Genomic DNA, 24,121 nt, shown 5'->3' with positions numbered 1-24,121 from the left:
TCACTTTGGTCATAAGAATAGAAAAGCAGAATATTTTTAAAAGGCATGTAATTTGTAAATGTTGAAGTTCGGAAGGACTTGGGTGTACTCGTACAAGGAACGCCAAGTTAGCATGCAGGTACAGCAAGCAATTAGGAAGGTATATGGCATGTTGGCTTTTATTGTAATGTGATTGGAGTACAAGAATAAAGAAGTCTTGCTACAATTGGGCAGCCTCACAGCTCCAGCGACCCGTGTTCAATTCCGGGTACTGCCTGTGTGGAGTTTGCAAGTTCTCCCTGTGTCTGCGTGGGTTTCCTCCGGGTGCTCCGGTTTCCTCCCACATGCCAAAGACTTGCAGGTTGACAGGTAAATTGGCCATTAACAATTGCCCCTAGTATAGGTAGGTGGTAGGGAAATAGGGGGACAAGTGGGGATGTGGTAGGGATATGGAATTAGTGTAGGATTAGTACAAATGGGTGGTTGATGGTCAGCACAGACTTGGTGGGCCGAAGGGCCTGTTTCAGTGCTGTATCTCTAAACTAAACTAAACTTCTAAACTAAACTAAACTAAAATTGTATAGGGCGTTGGTGAGACCACACCTCGAATACTGTGTGCAGTTTGGTCTTCATGTTTAAGGAAGGATATACTTGCCTTGGAGGCAGAACAGCAAAGGTTCACTATGCAGGTCTGGCAGCATCTATGGAAAGAGAAGCAGAGTTAACGTTTCGGGTCAGTGACCCTTCATCGGAACCGAAACGTTAACTCTGCTTCTCTTTCCACAGATGCTGCCAGACCTGCTGAGTGGTTCCAGCATTTCTTGTTTTTATTTCAGATTTCCAGCATCCGCAGTATTTTGCTTTTATATTAGCAAAGGTTCACTAGATTGGTTCCTGGGATGAGAGGGTTGTCCTATGATGAGAGGCTGAGTAAATTGGGCCTATACCTACTGGAGTTTAGAAGAATGAGAGTTGATTGCAGTCAAACATACAAGATTTTGAAGGGGCTTGACAGGGTAGACACAGAGGTTGTTTCCCCTGGCTGGGGAATCTAGAACACGGGGTACAGTCTCAGGATAAGGAGACGATTATTTAGGACTGAGATGAGGAGAAATTTCGTCACTCAAAAGGTTGTGAATTTTTGGAAATTTCTACCACAGCAACTTGCGGATGTGCCATCATTGAATGTATTTAAGGCTGAGATAGACAAATTTTTGGTCAATCAAGGAATATGGGGAGCAGGCGGGAAAGTGGAGTTGAAACCAAAGATCAGCCATGATATTGAATGGTGGAGCAAGCTCGACAGGCCGCATGGCCTATTCCTGCTCCTATTTCTTATGTTACGTTCTTATTCTGGACTGACATTTGGAACTGGCTATCTTCTTTGGGTTCATGACATGGCCACTAGATGCAGCATCCAGTAACAGCCAAGGTTGGGGGCAAAATAAAGTCATGGGGCGATTTTGTTCCAACTCTCTGGGGTTGAAATTCTGTTATAAGATATTATTAACAAATGCATTTATGCATTCATCTGAAATTCCTTTACTACTGTAATGGAAAACAGAACTTTCATTTATACAATGCCTTTCATATCTTTAGGACGTCCCAAAGCGCTTCACAGTCAATTAAGTACTTTTAAAGTTGGAATGTGGAGACCTGGCAGCCAATTTGCACAGAACAAAGTTGCACAAACAGCAATGTGATCATGACCGGATAATCTGTTTTAATGATGCTGGTGGAGGGATATAAATTGTCCAGGACACTTGGAGAAATCCTCTTCTTCGGATATTTCATGTCTACCCGAAATGGCAGATAGGGCCTTGGTGTAACATCTCAGCTGAAAGACAGCACCTCTGACAGTAATGTATTGAAGTGTTAGACAAAATTATGTACTCAAGTCACTGGAGTGGGTCTTGAACCCAAGACATTCAGATGCAGAAGCGAGAGTGCTACCACTGAGCCAAGGCTGAGACCAAGTGTGTGAATACAAGGTTAACACATTTAGGATTATGATATTTCAACTCATTTATGAGACAATATGAAAGTACATGGGCAGTGCCCATAATTGTGGGATAAAAAGGGATAAATGAATAGCACAAAGCAAAAAGGGGATACCTGGCAATGTGCATGGGCAAATGATCATAGCTGAATGGAGGTGATTTGAGTTCTTACTGTCCCATTTGCATTTATGAAAGCGAATAATGGGACCAAGAAAGCATGTGTGATGGAAGCACTTACTTACTGCAAAGTTGATACCGTTTCAACATTCAGATGGACCTTGATTCTGGCACCGCATGAATATATGCTAATTGGGGTCAGATGAAGCAGTTAGGCTCCCCCAGTGCCATTTTAGGCTCTTCCTCCCTAATCGCTGCCAGTTCCAGCTCCCATCCACCAAGCAAGTCCCACAAGCAACAGAGGAAGCACCGACCTTGCAAAGTCAGCGAGACAATAAATTTGCATTTTCAACAACCTAGATTTGCAACAAACCGTACTAAGCGGTTGCATAAGAGGAGCATTGGACGTTGGGCAGCAAGTTGGGGGAAGTAACCAAAAGCACAAAGAAACATGTTCCAAGAGACTCTTCAGGATGCAGAGGGGAAATGTAGCAAGGCAAAGGGCTTTAGACGGAGAATTACAGGTGGTTGGAAACTCTGCTATTGATCTGCAAATCCATAAATGAGACTGGGAGCACTCTCTCCCCAACCAAACAATGTGTTAGCTCCCGACATCTTTTAGGTCATTTGTTACACACACAAAGAAACTTGTTCTACAAAGTTACAAAAGAGCTACAACCGTTTGGATTTGACATTATCCTGTGCCTTTTCAAAAATCCTCAAAGAATTTAGCACCTCTAGATTCAGGAACACCTCAAACAAGAAAAAGCAATTCATTTTCCAACACATTTTCCATCGTGCAAATGGAACTTGGGGCATCAGAGTATGTTTTTTCCAAATCCTACCTGTGCAAACTCCATAAAGGCATTGAATCCACCCAACAGTAATCCCTTTCCTCCACGGTCCACAAGCTCTCGCCATATAATTGGGGAGTGTTCATGTGTCCAGCCATTTTGTTTACATAACGCTTGAAGCCATGGCTGGAGAAAAACAAACACACAGACATGGAATGCGCTTGCTTTCTTGCTTCTCAAAGTCAAACATAGTCACTTGTAGCTGAGGGAATGCACAATATTAAACAATAACCAAAACGATAGAATGTGTTAGCACTGTAGGAAGTGGAAAATGCTTCGACTTTATTACACCCAAACTTAGATTTTCTAATTGTGCATGAGCCCAACTGAAATCCAAGTATTGCCCTTCTGAACTTGTCTTGCACAAAGAACAAAGAACAGTACAGCACAGGAACAGGCCATTTGGCCCTCCAAGACTGCGCCGATCTGGATACCTGTCTAAACTAAAACCTTCTGCACTTCCGGGGCCCATATCCCTCTATTCCCATCCTATTCATGTATTTGTCAAGATGCCTCTTAAACGTCGCTATCGTACCTGCTTCCACCACCTCCCCCGGCAGCAAGTTCCAGGCACTCACCACCCTCTGTGTAAAGAACTTGCCTCGCACATCCCCTCTAAATTTTGCCCCTCGCACCTTAAACCTATGTCCCTTAGTAACTGACTCTTCCACCCTGGGAAAAAGCTTCTGACTATCCACTCTGTCCATGCCGCTCATAACTTTGTAAACCTCTATCATGTCGTCCCTCCACCTCCGTCGTTCCAGTGAAAACAATCCGAGTTTATCCAACCTCTCCTCATAGCTAATGCCCTCCAGACCAGGCAACATCCTGGTAAACCTCTTCTGTACCCTATCCAAAGCCTCCACATCCTTCTGGTAGTGTGGCGACCAGAATTGCATGCAACATTCTAAGTGTGGCCTAACTAAAGTTCTGTACAGCTGCAGCATGACTTGCCAATTTTTATACTCTATGCCCCGACTGATGAAGGCAAGCATGCCGTATGCCTTTTTGACTACCTTATCCACCTGCGTTGCCACTTTCAGTAACCTGTGGACCTGTACGCTCAGATCTCTCTGCCTGTCAATACTCCTAAGGGTTCTGCCATTTACTGTATACTTCCCACCTGTATTAGATCTTCCAAAATGCATTACCTCACATTTGTCCGGATTAAACTCCATCTGTCATTTCTTCGCCCAAGTCTCCAACCGATCTATATCCTGCTGTATCCTCTGACAATCCTCATCACTATCCGCAACTCCACCAACCTTTGTGTCGTCCGCAAACTTACTAATCAGACCAGCTACATTTTCCTCCAAATCATTTATATATAATACAAACAGCAAAGGTCCCAGCACTGATCCCTGCAGAACACCACTAGTCACAGCCCTCCATTCAGAAAAGCACCCTTCCACTGCTACCCTCTGTCTTCTATGACCGAGCCAGTTCTGTATCCATCTTACCAGCTCACCTCTGATCCCGTATGGCTTCAACTTTTGTACCACTCTGCCATGTCAAAGGCTTTACTGAAGTCCATATAGACAACATCCACTGCCCTTCCTTCATCAATCATCTTCATCACTTCCTCAAAAAATTCAATCAAGTTAGTTCTACGGGCCCCACAAGCATAATCTAGTCCACTATTGCTCCAGGACTCCCTTCAACCCATCACGTCCCATTGGGGGGGTGCGGGATGAGCAATATTGGCCATCTCATAATCTGATCACCCATATGGCATCCTGCAGCTTGCCAGCTCGATGAAGATGAGGCACTGACCTCGAAAAGTGCGGCCACCTTATCATCACCCCGATATGAGAAGAAACTTTTCACACGACGAGTAGTTAGGATTTGGAATGCACTGCTTGATAGGGTGGTGGACACAGATTCAATAGAAGCTTTCAAAATGAAATTGGATAAATGCTTGTCGGAGAAAAATTGCAGGAATATGGGGAAAGAACAAGGGACTGGGACTAACTGGTTGCTCTTCCAAAGAGCCACTGCAGATTGGATGGGCTGAATAGCCTCCTCCTGTGCTGTTCTACTTTAGCGCAGATATGGACACCTAAAAAGACTGAATCGATCCCACTGTTTTATAAAACTGTCCCAAATGCATTCTCGAAGTTCACTGCTTTTTATACTTGAGCTGTTCTACATCTCTTGATCTAAGTGAAAATTAAAATCTTCCACTATAACCACATTGTTTTTGTTATATCACAGTATTTAAACTTCCACCCGCAGCCCCCCACCCCACTACATTATTCTGAATGGTCTGTAGACAACTCTTATCACAGTATTGCATCATTTACTATTCCTTCATTCGAGCAATAGTGTTTCCACTGCTTGATCCCCCTTTCTGAATGCCCTTTCTACTGCTGTCATTTGTGTCTTTTATCAATATTCTTTCCCCAATTTCCCTGTCCTTTCTAAAGATCCTATAGCCTAGAATATTTAACTACCAATCATGCCGAGCTTGTAGCCAGGTCTATGTAATGGTTGCTGCATCATATCCTTTAATTGGATTTTGTGCAACTAACTCACTTGCTTTATTTCTTATGCTACATGCATTTGTGTATCCCGTAAACCTCTACATGATCACCTTTTGGGCATCTCCTTTCAAGGCTGGAGAGCCAAGTTTCTGCAGTCTTTCCTCCTAACTGACTCCTCTCAAAACTGGGAACAGCCTTGTGGTTCTACTCTGCACAACCTCCAGCTTATGAATAGCTCCATTGTGGCTCAGTGACCAAAAACAGACATAGTACCCATCACATTAAATTACATAGAAAGTACAGCACAGAAATAGGCCATTCAGCCCAACTGGTCAATGGAGGTTTATGCTCCACACAAACCTCATCCCACTCCTCTTCATCTAATCCCATCAGCAAAACCTTCTATTCCTTTGTCCTTCATGTGTTTATCTAGCTTCCCCTTAAATATATCAACAAGCTTCCGAAGGTCTATATTGAGGATCGTGGTCACACTCCAAGGTTACCGGGACACACAATAGGACTCTGAAGTTGTTTGTGAAACTCTGCCTGGCAAACCAACGCATCCTGGACCTGTGATGGTGGATTTCATCAGACCTATATAGAGGTTTTCCAAACTGTTCAGCCTTTTGAGCAACAGGGGACCAAAGTTAAGAGTGTAATGAAAAACAGAGTCAATAGTTGAGGACTAGCCACTTTAGGTCCCATTTAAAGAAGGAATGTACCTCGTAAAGCAAGGTGATATGGGGATAGGATGGGGAAATGGAGTTGAAGTAGATGATCAGCCATGATCTTATTGAATGACGGAGCAGGTTTGAGGGGCAATAAGGCCTATGCCTGCTGCTATTTCTTATGTTCTTATGAACCCATGATTTTGGTGTTATTAGCACCACACTCTGACAACTGAGCCAACTGGCTACTGTATGGTCTAACCAAAGCTATGGGCAGTTTGATCATGAATTCCCATGACTAGTATTCTACGCTTTTGGCTATGCACTTCAAAAATGTTCCAAATTTCTTCAAAGAGGCATAAGAGGAAAAGAATGGATGTCGAGCCAAAGACAAAGAATTAACTCAGCTCCAGAGCAGCAACTAAAATGCTCTTACAGCCCTGGTCTCCTGCATGCGCTGTGAGTAGAACACAAAGCGATTAACATAGAGGTCTGGTATTTTGACAAACAGCAGCCTCGTGTCAGCCAACTCCAGTTGTGCCTGTTTCTTTGTGACTAAATAAGCAGGAGGGTAGATCTAATTAAACCTACCAGATTATGACTGGTTCCAAATGTCTGAAGTCCAGACTGATGGGATTTCCCATGTCTGTCCCACTTGAACCTCCAGAGAGGTAGTGTGTGCTTCCGATGAACTATTCCGGTGACTATTCCTGGTACCTCAGTAATATTCGCTGCACATGCTGTAATAGTCATTTCTATGTCTGCACATAGTTGTGCTTCAAACAGCCTTCTGTTCATAGCTGTATCCCTGAGATCTGTGCCCCCTGCAAAGTTAGCCAAGGGAAGACTTCTGTGCAGCCTCTGCTGGGGAAGAGCCAAATCTCATTTACATGTCATCCTCGAGCTCCCTTGCGCTCCGTAAGTCACCCAAGGCACTATCCTCATCCCTCCTAACTAGATCCTCGTGATTGAAAGACTCTGAACTGGTGTTAGGCACAGACAGATGGTTGGCACAGGTGGTGTAACTCAGAGGTAGCAGGGATGAGAGGTGCAAGAGGCAGGATGGTGTTCATTATCATCTTGTCTCCACTCATTTCGTCTTCCAAGTAACAAGGCTGACAATTATTGTCCATCCTTAGTCACCCTTGAGATGGTGGTGGTGGGACTTCTTGAACCATTGCAGTTCGTGTGATGAAGCTGCTCCACAGTGTTGTTAAGTAAGGAGTTCCAGCATTTTGACCCAATGACGATAAAGGAATGGCGATGTATGTCCAAGTCAGGATGGTGTGTGACTTGGAGGTGATGATGTTCCCATGTGTTACAACTCAGATAGTCAGGCAAGAAGGATACAACTGGAGTCTAGTCTTTATACACTTGGAAGTTTTTATTTACAAAGACACACACATTACATAGCATACACCTCCAATCCACCAACCATAGTTTCAGCCTGCTCCTATATATATATGATCACAGGTGAGTTCCCAATTAATGCCCACCATCTGAATTCAGTTAAACACTCAATTAATATACAGTATCCTCCTAGGTGGTTGAGCTCATGGGTTTGGGAGGTGCTGCTGAAGAAGCTTCCATGAGTTGGTACAGTGCATCCTATAGACAGTCTACCCTGCAGCCATGGTGCGCCAATGGGAGCAAGAGTTATAATTCCATTTAGCCATTGCGCAATATGAATCAAGACTCAATGTTCCATTTAAGGAGTGAATATGATCAGTGAGGGGGTGTTGAGGCTCTTGTCATCAAAATGAAAAATGGGAAGATAGAGTAATTTATTTTCCAAGATTGTTCTTGGCTCCTCAGGTCAAGTCACTAAACTTCTTCCTTTCTTCTTACAGTTTTCCAGAATATTCATGTCACTTCTTATATATGGCGAAACTAATTACTAGCCCAGCGCCTGAAAAATCATCTTGTGATTAAAATAGCTCAGTGGCTTGAACATTAATGATTGCTATCATATTTACAATGAAGTCACTAATAATCCTTTTAAAGTATTGCCACTTATCTTCAACAAATTCTCCCCGGCAATCACCAAGCTTCATATACTGCTGCTTCGATAGGCATAAGTGGGATATTTAGGTCCCAAAGATTCTTTCTCCAGGGTAATGTCATCTGTGTAGCTTCCTCCTTGTAAGTGACTGCACCTCTCTCTTAGGTGGTTCTTCTTTACCCAGAGAGTAGTGAGCTACTGGAATGTCTTGCTGGCTGGTGTGGTAGGTACTGACTCTCTGCATGCCTTCAAAAATCGAGCTGGACTGGTTCGTGACTGAAGCAGAGATCGCAGCTTATAGAAGGCAAGTGTCCTTATAGATAACAGTTGGTCCATAAGAACTGCTGGACTAGATTTGATTGCCTGAGCAGGTTCGGAGAGGAATTTTCCAAAGCATTTTTCTCTTATTGGCTGTGGAGTTTTCTATGTTTTTTTGCCTTTCCCAGGAATTTGCATGGTTTCTGGAGGTGCAGGCAGTTGGGGAAAGGGAAAAAGAATTGATTAGTCACGATGCTCCAGCTGTCATCAATACGGGCAGGCTTGATCGACAGTTGGTCTTTTCCTGCCATCATTTTCATTCGTTTTTAACCTAATGTCCCTTTTATAAAATAATGGCTGCAGCTTTCGGCATAAAGCTCCCTTTCATCAGGGACTTTTAGGCTGTTTGACATTGATTAATGCCTGGTATATTGCATATTTTATTTGTTCACTGGATTTGGGTGTACCTGCAAAGCTAGTGTTTATTGCCCAACCCTAATTGCCCTTGAGAAGGTGGTGATGAGCCACCTTCTTGAACCGCTGCAATCCATCTAGTGTAGGTTCACCGACAGTGCTATCAGGGAGGGAGTTCCAGATTTTTGACTCAAGAACAGTGAAGGAACGGTGATATAGTTACAAATAAGGAAGGCTTGTAACTTGGAGGGGAACTTGCAGCTGGTGGTGTCCGATCTGTCTGCTTCCCTTGTCCTAGGTACTTGAGGTCGCTAGTTCGGAAAGTGCTGTCGCGGGAGCCTTGGCGAGTTACTGCAGTCCATCTTGTAGATGGTACATACTGCTGCCACTGTGTGCCAGTGAAAGAGGGAGTGAATGCTTAAGATAGTGGTTGGGGTGCCAATCAAGTGGGCTGCTTTGTCCTGTATGGTGTACAAGTGAGATTATTTTGCTGGCACATTATGACATGTCATGATTCTAAATTTGCAGTGAGAATTTATAAATTAATTGGATACACCTCCCCTAATAAATGGCTCAAACTGTATTTTTAGTCCACCATGATAGAAAATGGGAAATATATCATAATTTATGGGACAGTATTTAAGCTACTTAAAGATACTACACAAGATAAGAGCACATGGTGTTGGGGTAATGTATTATCTAACCAGTCCTTTATCCATGCTAACAGGAAACAGAGAGTAGGGATAAATGGGTCTTTTTTGTGTTGGCAAGCTGTAACTAGTGCGGTGCCACAGGGATCAGTGCTGGGGTCTCAACTATTTACAATCTATATCAATGACTTGGACGAGAGGACTGAATGTATGATAGCTAAATTTGCTGATGACACCAAGATAGGAAGGAAAGTAAGCTGTCAAAAGGAGGAAAGAGTCTACAAAGTGATATAGATAGGTTAAGTGAGTGGGCAAAAATTTGGCAGATGGAGTATAATGTGGGAAAATGTGAACTTCTCCACTTTAGCAGAAAGAATAGAAAAGCTGTATATTATTTAAATGGAGAAAGATTTCAGAACTCTGTGGTACAGAGGGATCTGGGTGCCCTGGTACATGACTCACAAAAAGTTAGTATGCAGGTACAAGTGATTCAGAAGCAAATGGAATATTACCATTTATTGCAAGGGGAATAGAGTATAAAAGTAGGAAAGTTTTACTGCAACTGTACAGGGCCTGAGTGAGACCACATCTGGAGTACTGTGTACAGTTTTGGTCTCCTTATATGAAAAGCATATAATTGCATTACAAGCAGTGCAGAGAAAGTTCACTCAACTAATTCTGGGGATGAAGGGCGTTTTTTAATTCATTTGTGGGATGTTGGCGTCGCTGGCTAGGCCAGCATTTATTGCCCATCCCTAATTGTTCTTGAACTGAGTGGCTTGCTAGGCCATTTCAGAGGGCATTTAAGAGTCAACCACATTGCTGTGAGTCCTGAGTCACATGTAGGCCAGACCAGGTAAGGACAGCAGATTTCTTTCCCTAAAGGACGTTAGTGAACCAGATGGGTTTTTGCAACAATCGACAATGGTTTCATGGTCACCATTAGACGAGCTTTTAATTCCAGATTTATTAATTGACTTCAAATTTCACCATCTGCTGTGGTGGGATTCGAACCCAGGTCCCCAGAGCATTAGCCTGGGCTCTGGATTACTAGTCCAGGTTATTTTAATGAGGTACGGTTGAACAGGTTAGGCCGAAACCTGTTGGAGTTTAGAAGAATGAGAGGTGATCTTATTGAAACATATAAGACCCAGAGTGGACTTGATAGAGAGGATGTTTCCTCTAGTGGGGGAGACTAGAACTTGGGGACACAATTTAAGAATGAGGTCTCCCTTTTAAGACTGAAATGAGGAGAATTTTTTTTTCTCATAGGGTCGGTATTCTGTGGAATTCTCTTCCCCAGAAAGCAGTGGAGGCTGACTCATTGAAGTTATTCAAGGCTGAGTTGGATAGATTTTTGATAGACAAGAGAGTCAAGGGTTATGGGGAACAGACAGGAAAGTGGAGTTGAGACCACAGTCAGATCAACCTTGATCTTATCGAATGGTGGCGTAGGCTCAAAGGGCCAAAAGGCCTACTCCTGCTCCTAAGTCCTATGTTTCTGAGTATCCTGAGCATCTTGAGTGCTAATTTCTACATGCTGATAGGTTGTTGCAAAATTCCATATGTGCTATAACGCTCAACTCTGAAAAGTACCTGCGAAAGCATCAGTGCAGCCCTGACATTTCCCACATTAGCTACCCATCAGCTTTCTGAAGCAATTTTGTGGCAACCTACATTAATGCTCACTGGCAATCTAGACTAAAGCTGCACAAAGAAAAAGCCCTTACAATTTGAAGAGAGAAGACTTTCATCTTATCACTCCAAGCTAAATTGGAACCCAAGCTGAAAGGATAGTATGCTGTCTCAAACATTACTCCTTCCCAGAAAGCCTACCTTACATTTTCAAATCATTCGAAAGATAACAAGAGCAAAAAAAATTATTATGTATGATATCCTACTCCAATTTTGTTTATTCAATCCAGTATTGGCGTTGGAAACTGAATTGCTCCCAGTTTCAGCATCTTGAAACCAATACAGCACTCAGGCCAGGATTTTATGAGTCTCACAGTGTTCCCGACGGCAGGACCGGAAGTTGGCGAAAGTTCCACTTCTGCCATTTTTCCCATATCTCACATCTTTCATAGACTTTCATAGGTGTAACCCACTATCACTCGGTCAAGCACTATGAGCACCACAGCTACAAATCATTCTGTGTTCCAAGCCTCAAGGAGCAATAGCCTTCATGGTATGTGTCTTCACAGTTACCATAATTAAATGTTTTACTCAGTTTTAACTGCTTTTTCCATATTTATTTTTTCAAACCCAGCACCAACTCTCCATTTATTTTTCACTGCAGCAAGAGCAAAATAAATGTCAGGCAACAGGCAGTGTCCTGGCCCTTGGTTCACTGATACCTTCCTGCAGTTTCTCCTCCAGGCTATTAGGAAAAGGCAGCAGGTTCTCTTCTCTGCAGATGGAGGCAGAAGGTCCTCCCGCCTGACAAAGGCAGCCTGAATGGAAGTAGTGGAGGAGGTCTCGAACCGTGGGGTGATGTGGCGAATGTGGGTTCAGTGTCACGAACGTATCAATGACTTACTCAGATTGGTGGGGACAAGTTGTCTTGGCGAAGTTGTTCCATTGTTTTCCTCCCTGGCTGTGTGTCTTTAAGACAGAGGGTGGAAAAGACATGCAGTGGAATGCACGAGCAGCCTTGGTGCCATAAACTAAACGACTGCCAATTATCAACTTTGCGCACGTTTTTGATGTCCTTGTATGTGTCGTGCGAAAGCCAGAGCGGAATGAGTGCTGCCGTTGCATGTTAACAATGGGTGTGAAGCAGCTTTTGATATGTCATTAAATCTGCACTGTTTCCTGCAGGATAAACGCACCCACAACCAGTGCACATGGGCAATGATAGGTGGAGGTGTCCCAGACATCAGGGTCCTGACACTGGCTGAGGAGGAAGCGGCAGAAAAAAAGTGAGAGAGGAGTGAGGCAGAGCAATCACAGATGGCAAGGCAGGATTCTCAAGGCATAAGGATGAAGTGTCATCTTCAGTCTTGTAGCCATGTATGCACACCAAAGGAAAGTGTGTGAACTCATGTTCAGCTGATGCTTAATGTGCCTCTGTTTGTGTCTCCACTACAGGTGCCTGCACTTGAGTGACGGAACGGCGTGAAACACAAGATTCCTCCACTAATGAGGAAGATGCCAATGCCCCAGAGGGTGCACCGTCACCTGCCTCTTCTTCTACCTTCACCACCACAGATACGCCCACATGGTCTGTGGGGGTTGAAGTTTAGAATCTGGGTCACGACACAGACACAGCCAGCAACTGAGGGAGCTTGTGCCAGATGAGTCTGCTGACAATCGGAGGATTGCTGTGTAACAGGCCCCTGCTCAGCCCCACACTCATGATGATGGTCTGTTTGTTGCTATGAGAAGTCTGCTGGATGTGCAGCAAACCATGTGGAAAATATGTCAGAGATGCCGGAGGTCATGCAGGCTTTACACGTGCCATGGAGGAGTCCATGCAAGCCATGACGTCTGCCATGTCCCAGGCAAATAAGCGTATGGCGCCCTCAATCAAGACTCTGGTAAGCTCCATGGTGAGCCTGGTTGAGCACTCGAGCCATATGTGCTCTGACCTGTACTCAATCGCTGTAGCCATGGACTCCGTGCAGCAGAGTTTAAGTGAGGGGGATGAGGAACCAGGACCTCCCAATGGGTGCTCCTTCCCCTCAGGGAGACAGGCACGTACCATCATGCACCCAGATGGAGGAGGAGGAGCGCATACCAGCTGCCCCGGGGCCTTCCTCTCAGGGCACCTCCAGGGTAAGCGGCATCTCATTGTCCCCCACCGACATTGGCCCCCTTACCTCCAGCAGGCGAGCACACAGGGGTTACTCAAGCACCAGCGCTGCAGACCCCCAGTAGGATGGAGCCATCAAGGGCCCATTCCACCAGAGGATGCCCGCCATGATCATTCACAGCAATGGGCAGTGCATTGTATAGACTGCCTCCACTTCAGCTGCTGAATTTGGGGTTGTACCAAGAGTAGTAGAAAGCGTTAAAAAAAACAATTTTGAGCAAGGCAGAGGCACAGATGTTGTACATATTGTGCACATATTTATGATGTTTAAATACATATTTATTTGCTTTAATATTTGATGCACTCTCGTAAATCATTTTCTTTGTTTCAGTTGAAAAGGAAAATGATTATTGGAGGCTATAGCAGGGAATGTATTGATGCTTGCATCCTTTTATCATTGACATTTGAGCCATCAGTCTACAATGATGGCTGTTTGCCGTTTGAAAATGTTGCAGTTTTTTCCTGACCAACATGCCTTACATTTGTAGTTCTGCAGTCACCCCCTTACTTTCCTTGCATAGGTGTGTTTTCAGTTCCACCATAACCCAGAGAAGACTTGATCTGCAGGTCACATCAATGTGCTGTAATTTTCTAGCTTCCTATGAGTGTGGATTAATGCCTTGATGCAAGACAATGTTTCCATGGAGACACAGATCACTTTCAATGAAGTTGATAGCATACAGGCTATTCGGCACAACTCCACTGCAGATTCATGTGCTGTTGTCAGAAGAGCCCTTCTTTTCGATTACAGCAATGAATAACCCCTCAGGCATATGTGAACATACATGGAGAATGTTTCTTTTCTCCCCCCGACATTTCTTTATGAAGTGCCTTAATGTTGGCTGAAATATGAGGTTCTCCCTGTGCATGTCTCTCCATGGCCCTTATATCCATAACAGCATCGTTGTCCTCCTCGTCACCCCCTTCATAGTAATCCTCATCCGAGGATGACTGGTGTTCCTCCACCTGCAAAAGTTGACCGCGTTTATTTGACAGGTTGTGCAATGCACAGCAGACAATGATCATTCATGAGATCCTTTGTGGCATGTACTGAAGAGCCCCTCCAGACCAGTCAAGGCAGTGGAAGTGCATTTTCGACATGCCAATGGTATGTTCGATGATGGTTCTGGTGGATGCCTGAGCAGCATTGTATTGCTTTTCAGCTGCACTTTGGGGATGCCAGACTGTTGACATCAACCATGTACAAAGGGGCTAATCCTGGTCACCCAGGATCCAGCTGTCCACTTCGGCTGGCTTGTCAAAAATTCCTGGCAACTGCGAGTTCCTCAGAATGTATGATTTGTGACAGCTCCCTGGGAAACGAGCTCAAACCTGCATGATTCTTCTCCTGTGGTCGCAAACCAGTTGTACGTTCAAAGGGTGGAAGCCTTTGAAAGCAAGCTGGTCCCAGGGAGCTCTAATTGCCACGAGTGCAGTCGATCAGCCCTTGCACTCTAGGGAATCCAGTGATGGTGCCGAATGCTGCAGAACTTGCTGTCTGTCTGTCCTCATCTACTGATACGTAGATGAAACCATTGGCACCACAAAATAGGGAATTGGTCACCTCTTTTATACACCTATGGGTCGCAGACTGTGATGATACAACACATGTCACCCGTTGATCCCTTGAAGGCACCGCAAACAAAAAAATTGGGTGAAGTAGTCACCTTGAGGGCAAATGGCATAGGATTCCCACCAAACCCAAGTGATTGCAGATCATGCTGCACGATCCTACAAATTTCTGTGACCATTTCATACGTCATCCTCAGGCATCTTTGGCATTACCTCTCTGGCATTTGAAGGTAATTTGTTCTTCTTCTGAGGATGCACTGACATACCAGCGCCCATCTTCGATAATGCCCTTCCTGGATGTTATCATTCTGAGCATCCTCACTTTCCTGTTCTGCCTACTGCTGGCATTCAGGCATCAACCTTTGAGGGAAAAGAGTCCTCCTTAGTCGCGCCTCTGCTCTTCTTCCCATGGTACTAGACAAATTGGGTGTATGAGACCCATGTCATTGCAGAGTTGCAAATAATAAAACAATGCAGCTTTTTGTTGCCACCCAGCTCAACTATAGAGGCAATGAGCAGTTCGCTTTATGTGCCTTAAAATGGCATGCAGCAGGAAATCCCACCCACCATCATTGGTCTCCTCCCACTCAACTTGAAATTCTTGAGAGGCTACGTGGTTTGTATTGTTGTTCGATAAAATGGTGCATGTACAATTTGACACATGTTTCACCTTCCAACCTCCTCCTGCCATCTTCCAGCCTGAACCCATCACCCTTGACCCACCCAATGTAACCTTAACCCTTCCCTCTGTTACCATTGAACCTCCCCCCATTACTTTGGACAGTGTCACAATCTATTTATTCATGCCATCCCTCCTGACGTTACCGTACAAATGCCAACTCTGACTCTTGATCCTCCTCAAGTCCACCTTAATGTTATTGCCGAATCCCATTCCCCTTGCTATGAAGATGTAGAATACCCAACCCCAAATCTTGACCTTCCTGCCTGACAGAATCGAATTGCCCCATTGACTGTGATCATTCCCTCTGCCAGACGTGGTGGCATGCAGGGTGATTTAATTAGGCATGAGGTTTTTTTGGGGATTTCCAAAGGCGGGTTTTTTTTTTTAAGCGCAATTAAATCAGCGACATGTTTGCAGCAGTCTGGGATCACCCCCGCATGGTGGTGGATTGCAGATTTCCATTCATTTCCATACCATGAATATTCATTACCCTACATTTAGTTCAAATTAAGTTCTATCTGCCAGATTAAGTTAGCGGCGAGTGGTATTCCCATGCCACCTGGTTCACGTTCATTTAACCATGGTGTTCACCAGTCGGCTTTGTAGTTGTATCTGAGGTCAGTGGTTCCATGTCTTGACCTCATTGGTGTTCCACAAGGAACACAAATATTAGAATGGATGTTTGGCTCCATTACTGTTTACAATCTATATTAATGACTTGGATGCAGGGATAGAAGGTACAATAGCCAAATTTGCATATGACACTAAAATAGATGGGATAGTAAGTTGCAATAAAGAAACAAGAAATTTACAAATGGATAGGTTAGGTGAATGGGCCAATATTTGGCAGATGGAGTTTAATGTGGATAAGTGTGAGGTTATACATTTTGGTCGGAAGAATAGAAAGGCAAATTATTATCTAAATGGAGAGAAACTTCAGAGTGCTTCAGTGCAGAGGGATCTGGGTGTCCTCGTGCATGAGTCACAGAAAACTAGTATGCAGGTACAGCAGGTAATAAGGAAGGCAAATGGAAGTTTAGCATTTATTGATAAAGGAATAGAGTATAAAAGTAGGGAAGTGTTGCTGCAACTGTACAAGGCATTAGTGAGACCGCACCTGGAGTATTGCGTATCGTTTTGGTCCCCTTACTTAAGGAGGGATGTAGTTGCATTGGAGGCAGTTCAGAGGAGGTTTACTAGATTGATTCCAGAGATGAGGGGTTTGTCTTATGAAGAGAGATTGAGCAGTTTAGGCCTTTACTCTCTCGAGTTTTGAAGAATGAGAGGAGATCTAATTGAGGTATATAAGATGATTAAGGGGATTGACAAAGTAGACGTAGAGAGGATGTTTCCTCTGGTTGGGCAATCTAGAATGAGAGGTCATAGTTTTAGGATAAGGGGTAGCAGATTTAAAACAGAGATGAGGAGAAATTACTTCTCTCAAAGGGTTGTGAATCTTTGGAATTCACTACCCCAGAGTGCGGTGGATGCTGGGACATAGAGTAAATTTAAGGAGGAGATAGACAGATTTTTAATTGAAGGGTTATGGAGAATGGGCAGGAAAGTGAAGTTGAGGCCGAGATGCGCTCAACCATGATCGTATTGAATGGCAGAGCAGACCCGAGGGACTGAATTGCCTACTCCTGCTCCTAGTTCTTATGTTCTAATGAAATTCTGATGAAGGGTCACTGCCTGAAACGTTAACTCTGCTTCTCTCTCCACAGATGCTGCCAGACCTGCTGAGTATTTCCAGCATTTCTTGTTTTTATTTCAGATTTCCAGCATTTGCAGTATTTTGCTTTTATTCACGCCTAATTAAATCACCCTGCAAGCCACCCAAGCCGCTCTTGCAGGGCCCATAAAATTTCACACTTAGCTGCTCCTTTCTTTGTATATTACGACTCTCTTTTATTGTATCAGTATCAGAACTAGTAGCAAGTATACCTACGCCAATGAACTTCCATTCACAATTAGATTCAAAGAAGCACAAATGTCAGGTCTGAAATTTTAAAAAGTTGTTTTTCTGCTTTCAGAACTGCACAGTAACTGACCTGCCAATCTTCAGGCATTTGGACAATTTTATGGACCTTGAAGTCTGGCAAGTTTTTCTGAAGATAATCGGCCACAAGTTCTACCTTGGCATAATAAGGGCAGTTTGCTCTACCTGCAAAAATCAAAACAATTCAAAATATATGTAATCTTTACCTTGCCGAAAGAGCATCACCATAAGAACAGAAACAGATCATTGATCCAGCATGGTTGTCCATTTTTTCACAGATCAACCTCCCTTGCCATCTTCTCACCATATCCTTCAAACTCTCCTCTCTCTGGGAATCCATCAAATTGCTTTGTGAATGCACTTATACTTCCCACTTCCAGGGCCTTTTCCTGTTCCTATTGCACAGCTCTGGATGGAAAATTGGCTGCCACCTTTCCTACATTATAGCAGCGACCATACTTCAAAAGTACTTCATTGTTTGCTAACCATCTTGGGATGTTTTTTTTAATTTATTTTTATTTAGAGATACAGCACTGAAACAGGCCCTTCGGCCCACCGAGTCTGTGCCGACCAACAACCACCCATTTATACTAACCCTACAATAATTCCATATTCCCTATCACCTCCATACACTAGGGGCAATTTACAACGGCCAATCTACCTATCACCTGCAAATCTTTTGGATGTGGGAGGAAACCGGAGCACCCGGCGAAAACCGACGCAAACACAAGGAGAACTTGCAAACTCCGCACAGGTAGTACCCAGAATCGAACCCGGGTCCCTGGAGCTGTGAGGCTGCGGTGCTAACCACTGCGCCGCCCACACAGTCTTAAGGTTGTGAAAGGTGCTACTAAAATGCAAGTCTTTCTTTATTTCTTTCATTAGTGCCAGCTTTAAAATAAAAGATAACCCTCTTCAATTTTCTTTCCCACGCCTGAAGACTTTGGGACACAGTTGCTCAAGCTCCCCCCCTCCCCCAGGATCTTTGCTCAACTGCCTGCTATTCACAAATAGTAGCACTCTTGCCTCGGAGTCAGACATTCAAGCCCCACTCCAGAGACTTGCCCATGTAATTTGGCTGGTATCCTGGCCAGCATTTTACCTCTTAACCAATAGCACTAAAAATCCACATTATTCAGTCCTTTATCTCATTGAGGTTTGTGGAAACCTGCTGGTAAGCAAATTGACTGCCGTATTTCCCTAAATTATAACACTGGCTAAATGTCAAAGGTAATTAATTGGCTGTAGATTACATAGAATGTACAGCACAGAAACAGGCCATTTGGCCGAACGTATCCATGCTGTTGTTTGTGCTCCACATGAACCTCCTCCCAATCTATCAACGTATCCTTCTATTCTTTTCTCCCCTCATGTACTTTTCTAGCTTCCCCTGAAATGCACCTTTAGTGTGTCCGGAGGTCCTGAATGATTCTATATAAATGCAAGGCTTTAATGCAAGTTGGTTCTGTCTCACAACATGTCCAGTCAGGATCACTGGGGGACCCGGTGCAGAAACCCCTACTGATCGTTAACCTGACCATTCCACCCCCAAACACCCGCCTCCAGGCCAGGGATACTGAGGCCAAGGGTCAGTGTTACATTTCACTGCTTGCCCCTTTCACTGTTCTCTCTAAGGTTAATGCTGTTAGCTTGCTGTATTTCTTTATATACCTTTAACGCAAGATTCAGTGGGTTTAACGATTTTGTTTGATGTTTTGCTTCATTTAGCAGGAAAATGCCTCCAACCTACCTGCCACCACGAACTTGGCCATTTTGTTTGCGGCGTTGCCGAGCAACAGGAGCGCCCGGACCCGAATAGTGGTTGCACCAAGCGCGACGCCCATTTTCCACCCCCCGACAGCTGCAACAAGAGCCAAAATCATAAAGTTCCACAGGTGATTCATGGTTATTGCAACCTGAATAGAGAGAAAAAGTAATAATAAAATCCATCAGCCAAGATGCTAGTTGAAAGGAAAAACTATCAGTGTCAAGAATTTAAAGAATTGTTTTTGGTGGAGTTGAAGGAGGCAGCTCAAAAAGGATAGGTTGAATTAAGCCAAATATGTAAGTGGACTAAACACTGGCAGAGGAAAAACTGCTGAGGACAAAGATACTGCCCTCGGAAGGAAAACTAGGCAACACCTGCACTCCTTGAATGACTTAGAGAGACCTCAGACTCCGAGCAGACTCACTGCTGAGCCTGTCCAAGCAACAGGGTTGTCAGCTCTAAGTTGGATGTTTCCTTAGGGTTTTATCATCTGGCCTCCTGCCGTCAACCACCCAATCCCCCATACTCCCACCATTGGTCACCCAGCACTTCCATCTTCCCACATCAACTGCAAAGCAAACAGTTTGGATGACTCTTGACTGTCTATCCAACAGCTTCCCCTACCCCATATCTCCAATATTCTTGTGACTAACTAACCAAAACGTTCAACTGAAATTTTTAAAAAAGATTTTTTTTCTCAATGCCCTATGATTTTTCTGCCTGATTGCTTACAGTGGTGTCCTGGAGATTAATCTTTTAATTCCTGGAGTTTCCAGGACAACCATGAAGAGTTGGCCACCTTACCAAGCAATGCAGAACAACAATCAACAGAATTAGAGAAGGCATTGGGATAGGGTTGACCACTCTGGCTGGACATATTCCTGGAGGTTGCATCACATGACCACCTACCTTCAACCACCCAACATTCCAATCATTGGTTGCTGGATATGTCAATCTACACAGTGAACTGCCTTCCCACGCCTATTGGAAAGCAAACAGACTCTTCATTATCCAATTGGATGATTCAATCCAACAGCCCCTTTCCAATCCCCAATATTTTTATAAAATGGATGATTTGGGCCAGCAGGATTCAGCGCTCAGCACAAATGCAGTCAACCCGAGAATGTGCGAATCATGCAGTCCAAACCTGGTCAACACTTTACCCTGCCTTGCCTATCATGCAGTGCTGCAGGGGTTTCCCCACTGACAGTTGTGCAAGGGCAAGCCCAACTGCATGTGTGTTTGAGCGCTCAAGATTACTTGTGGTAAAATGTAGGGCCCCAAATCCAAATCTATCCAATTGGATACCCACCCCAGGCAACACCACTTTTAAATGGTTGCAGACTAGGCTTCTATTCCCTTGAGCATACAAGATTGAGGGGTAATCTAATTGAGGTACTTAAGATGATTAAAGATTTGATAGGGTAGATAGAGACAAACTAGTTGCTCTGGTGGGTGAGTCCAGAACAAGGGGGCATAACCTTAAAATTAGAGCTCGGCCATTAAGGGATGATGTCAGAAAGCACTTCTTCACACAGGGGTAATGGAAATCTGGAACTGTCGCCCCAAAAAGCTGTGGAGGCTGGGAGTCAATTGGAAAATTCAAAACTGAGATCAAAAGATTTTTGTTAGTTAAGGGTATGAAGGGTTAAGGAACCACGGTGAGTAGATGGAGTTAAGGTGCAGATCAGCCGTGATGTAATTGAACGGCAAAACAGGCTTGAGGGGCGTTATAGCCTCCTCCTGTTCTTATGAATGTTGAACTACAGAGCTAAAAGAGGGGAACATAAGTCAGATGAGCCAAATTTCAAACCGTACGGGACTTTGGTTAGATCACACCTTGTCCAGTCATGGTTATTGAGCAATGAGGGAGGCATTCAAGTACCAGAGGCCATGCAGAAAAGAACCACAGGGTCAATCCCTAGTGTCTAAAGGTTTCAGTTCCAAGGTTAGGTTTGAAAATTTTGGACTCTTCCAGACTTGAAAGAAACCAAGATGGTTATGTGAACAGACAAGCTAAGTCACAAGAGTAGGAACAGGGAACACCATAATAGTGCAGTAAAAAAAAGTAAACATTTAAACTAGCAAAAGGTAAATTTAGAACTGATATCAGGAAGTTCTTCATACAAAGAGCAATCAACACATGGAATGGGCTTCCCAATAGAGTACTGGAAGTGAAAACCCACAATGTGGGAACTTCAGAGTCTTTCAGTTCAGATGTGGGGCTTTCTCTACATTACCCTAATAATCTGCCCAAACCACACCACCCCCCGCCCCCCCCCCCCCCCCCCCACCCCCCACCCCCCACCACAGCCCCTGCCACCTTCCCCAATCTCAACACCTTTCTATTCTCAGCTCTCAATCTTGGTTCTCACACCACAGTTTTATTCTTTTCAAAAAGCTATTGCCTCATTTCTTCATTGCAATTCCACATGTACATAATTACCTCTCAGTATTCATGAAAGCACTATTGTTATAATGCTTAAATTATTATTAAAAATAAGGTGGGCTAAGTGGCCTTCCTTACCTTGTGACCTCAGAAATCAAAAAGGGATAAGACGGACACAAAAAAATTAGATTTTCACATTGACAAGTCTTTAAATGTTAGCCATGGCTCAGTTGATAGCCCTTGTCTCTGAGGCAGAAGGCTGTTCAAGTCCCACTCCAGAGAATCTGGCCTGATACTTCAATGCAGTAGCGAGGGAGTGCTGCACTGTCAGAGGTGCAGTCTTTTGGATGAGGCATTAAACCGAGGCCCCATCTGCCCTCTCAGATGGACATAAAACAGCGGTTCCCAAGCTTTATCAGTTGAAGGACACTTTTGCAAATGGATTAGTAATCACGGACGCCCCCCCATCTAAATTATCAATGAAAATATTTGATAGACACTGGTAAATTTAATAACCTTCCTAAACTATGCTGATTGGCACTTTGAACCATTTCAGTGAATTCTGTTCCAGTACTTACCACAAAGTCAGCGGCACAGTGGCGCAGTGGTTAGCACCGCCGCCTCACAGCTCCAGGAACCCGGGTTTGATTCTGGGTACTGCCTGTGTGGAGTTTGCAAGTTCTCCCTGTGTCTGCGTGGGTTTCCTCCGGGTGCTCCGGTTTCCTCCCACACGCCAAAGACTTGCAGGTTGATAGGTTAATTGACCATTACAAATTGCCCCTAGTATAGGTAGGTGGTAGGGAAATATATAGGGACAGGTGGGGATGTGGTAGGAATATGGGATTAGTGTAGGATTAGTATAAATGGGTGGTTGATGGTCGGCACAGACTTGGTGGGCCGACGGGCCTGTTTCAGTGCTGTATCTCTAAACTAAATCAGGAGACAACCAGATGGTTACTTATTTTGTCAATCTTCGTGCCACTCTTAGCTCTCCTCCACGTGGGTGCCCCTTCTCACTTGTGGCAACCACACTCTGCTCTCCCCACATCCAGCCATCGCTGGTTACTCTGGACACTTCCCGTGGTCAGTCATTAAAGTTGTATAAATAAAAGCAGGTAATCCTTGATGCACCCCAGTTGTTTCGAAAAGTACTCTCCTCTCCTTTCAAAATCTCTGAACCTTACTTTTCAGATTATTTTGCTGACCACCTGGAAAGTCTCTATGGATCCCCAGGGTCCACTGACCCCAATTTGCAAAGTTCTGATGTAAAAGATCTCACAGACGAAGAGCAGGGGAGGTCTCCCTGGTATCCTGTTCAATATTTAACACTCTTCCAATATCACTGAAAAAGATTATCTGGCCATAGTGGGATCTGCATTGCAAGAGTGAGTACACTTTAAAAAGTACTTCATTGTCTGTAAATTGCTTTGCGACATCCTGAGGTTGTGAAAGGCGCTATAGAAATGCAAGTCTTTCCTTTTTTCAGTTTTCTTCTTACACCAGATCCATGAGGAGGAGCTGTGGGCTGGCCTTTCTAAAATATTCATTTTTCATGATGTCTTAGCATCACCTGACGGTAGGAATCAAAGATCAAACTTTATGATGCTGGCCCTGGAATAAATAGTGACTCACCGATGTATCTGATAGTAAAGCACAAGGTTCAGCAATCCCATACATGCTACAACAACAACTTGCATTGATATCGCTCATTTAACATGGTAAAATATCCCAGCTACTTTTCTCTACTGCAAGCCATCTTCTTAAACCTGTATCCCCTGTCTCCTCCACCCTCACCACCAACACCAGTGCGAGTTTATGGACTTGTTTGTCACTAAGACTGAGACTACCTGATCAGCTGTCTCTGCCACTTCCTTCCATTCCCCTAGTCCACCAGGCCAAACTTCCTCTAATGCACCTCACTGCCCTAGCCCTGAATTTGCATCTTCCTCTATCTTCTCTCCTATCTCCCCTCATGTTCTTTCTGAGCTCATCTTGTCCAGGAGACCCACCACCTGCTCCCTCGACCCTATTCCCACCAAACGGCTGACCCTTCCTGACCCCCACGTAAGCCAATATTGTTAGCAGTTCTCCCGCCTCCGGTACTGTTTCCCACTTCAAATCTGCCGTCATCAACCCTCTTCTCAAAAAAAACCCTGACTCCTCCATCCTTGCAAACTACAGCCCCACATCCAACCTCCCTGTCCTCTCCAAAGACCTTGAACATGTGATCGCCTTCCAAATCCATTCCCATCTTTCCTAGAACTCCATGTTTGAATCCCTCCAATCAGGTTTCCACCCCGCCACAGGACCAAATGGCTCTTATCAAAGTCACAAATGACATCCTATATGACTGAGAAAGCTGAACTATCTCTCCTTGTACTTATCGGCCTGTCTGCAGCTTTTGACAGAGTTGATCACACCATTTTCCTCCAGCTCCTCTCCACCCTCATCCAGCTGGGTGGGACTGCTGTC

General features: G+C 44.3%; 1 protein-coding gene across 2 annotated transcripts in view; it reads right to left on the bottom strand.

The window, feature by feature from the left end:
* Positions 1-19,294, bottom strand: part of mdh1b (malate dehydrogenase 1B, NAD (soluble)) — a 65,210-nt gene extending 45,916 nt beyond the window's left edge. Inside the window, exons 1-3 of one of the 2 annotated variants that reach the window (XM_068036075.1) lie at positions 19,243-19,294; positions 17,545-17,657; positions 2,942-3,076 (exon numbers count right to left, since the gene is read on the bottom strand). In XM_068036075.1, the coding sequence (XP_067892176.1) occupies positions 2,942-3,076; positions 17,545-17,657; positions 19,243-19,264 (270 nt within the window). In that variant the 5' untranslated portion in view covers positions 19,265-19,294. The other variant, XM_068036076.1, reaches the window with a different exon arrangement.
* Positions 19,295-24,121: the final 4,827 nt, after the last annotated feature.

This window comes from Heterodontus francisci, chromosome 7, assembly GCF_036365525.1.
Source record: "Heterodontus francisci isolate sHetFra1 chromosome 7, sHetFra1.hap1, whole genome shotgun sequence".
In the NCBI taxonomy this organism is placed as follows: Eukaryota; Metazoa; Chordata; class Chondrichthyes; order Heterodontiformes; family Heterodontidae; genus Heterodontus; species Heterodontus francisci.
Note: the sequence above shows the minus strand (reverse complement) of the source record. Positions and strands in the feature narration are given on the sequence as shown.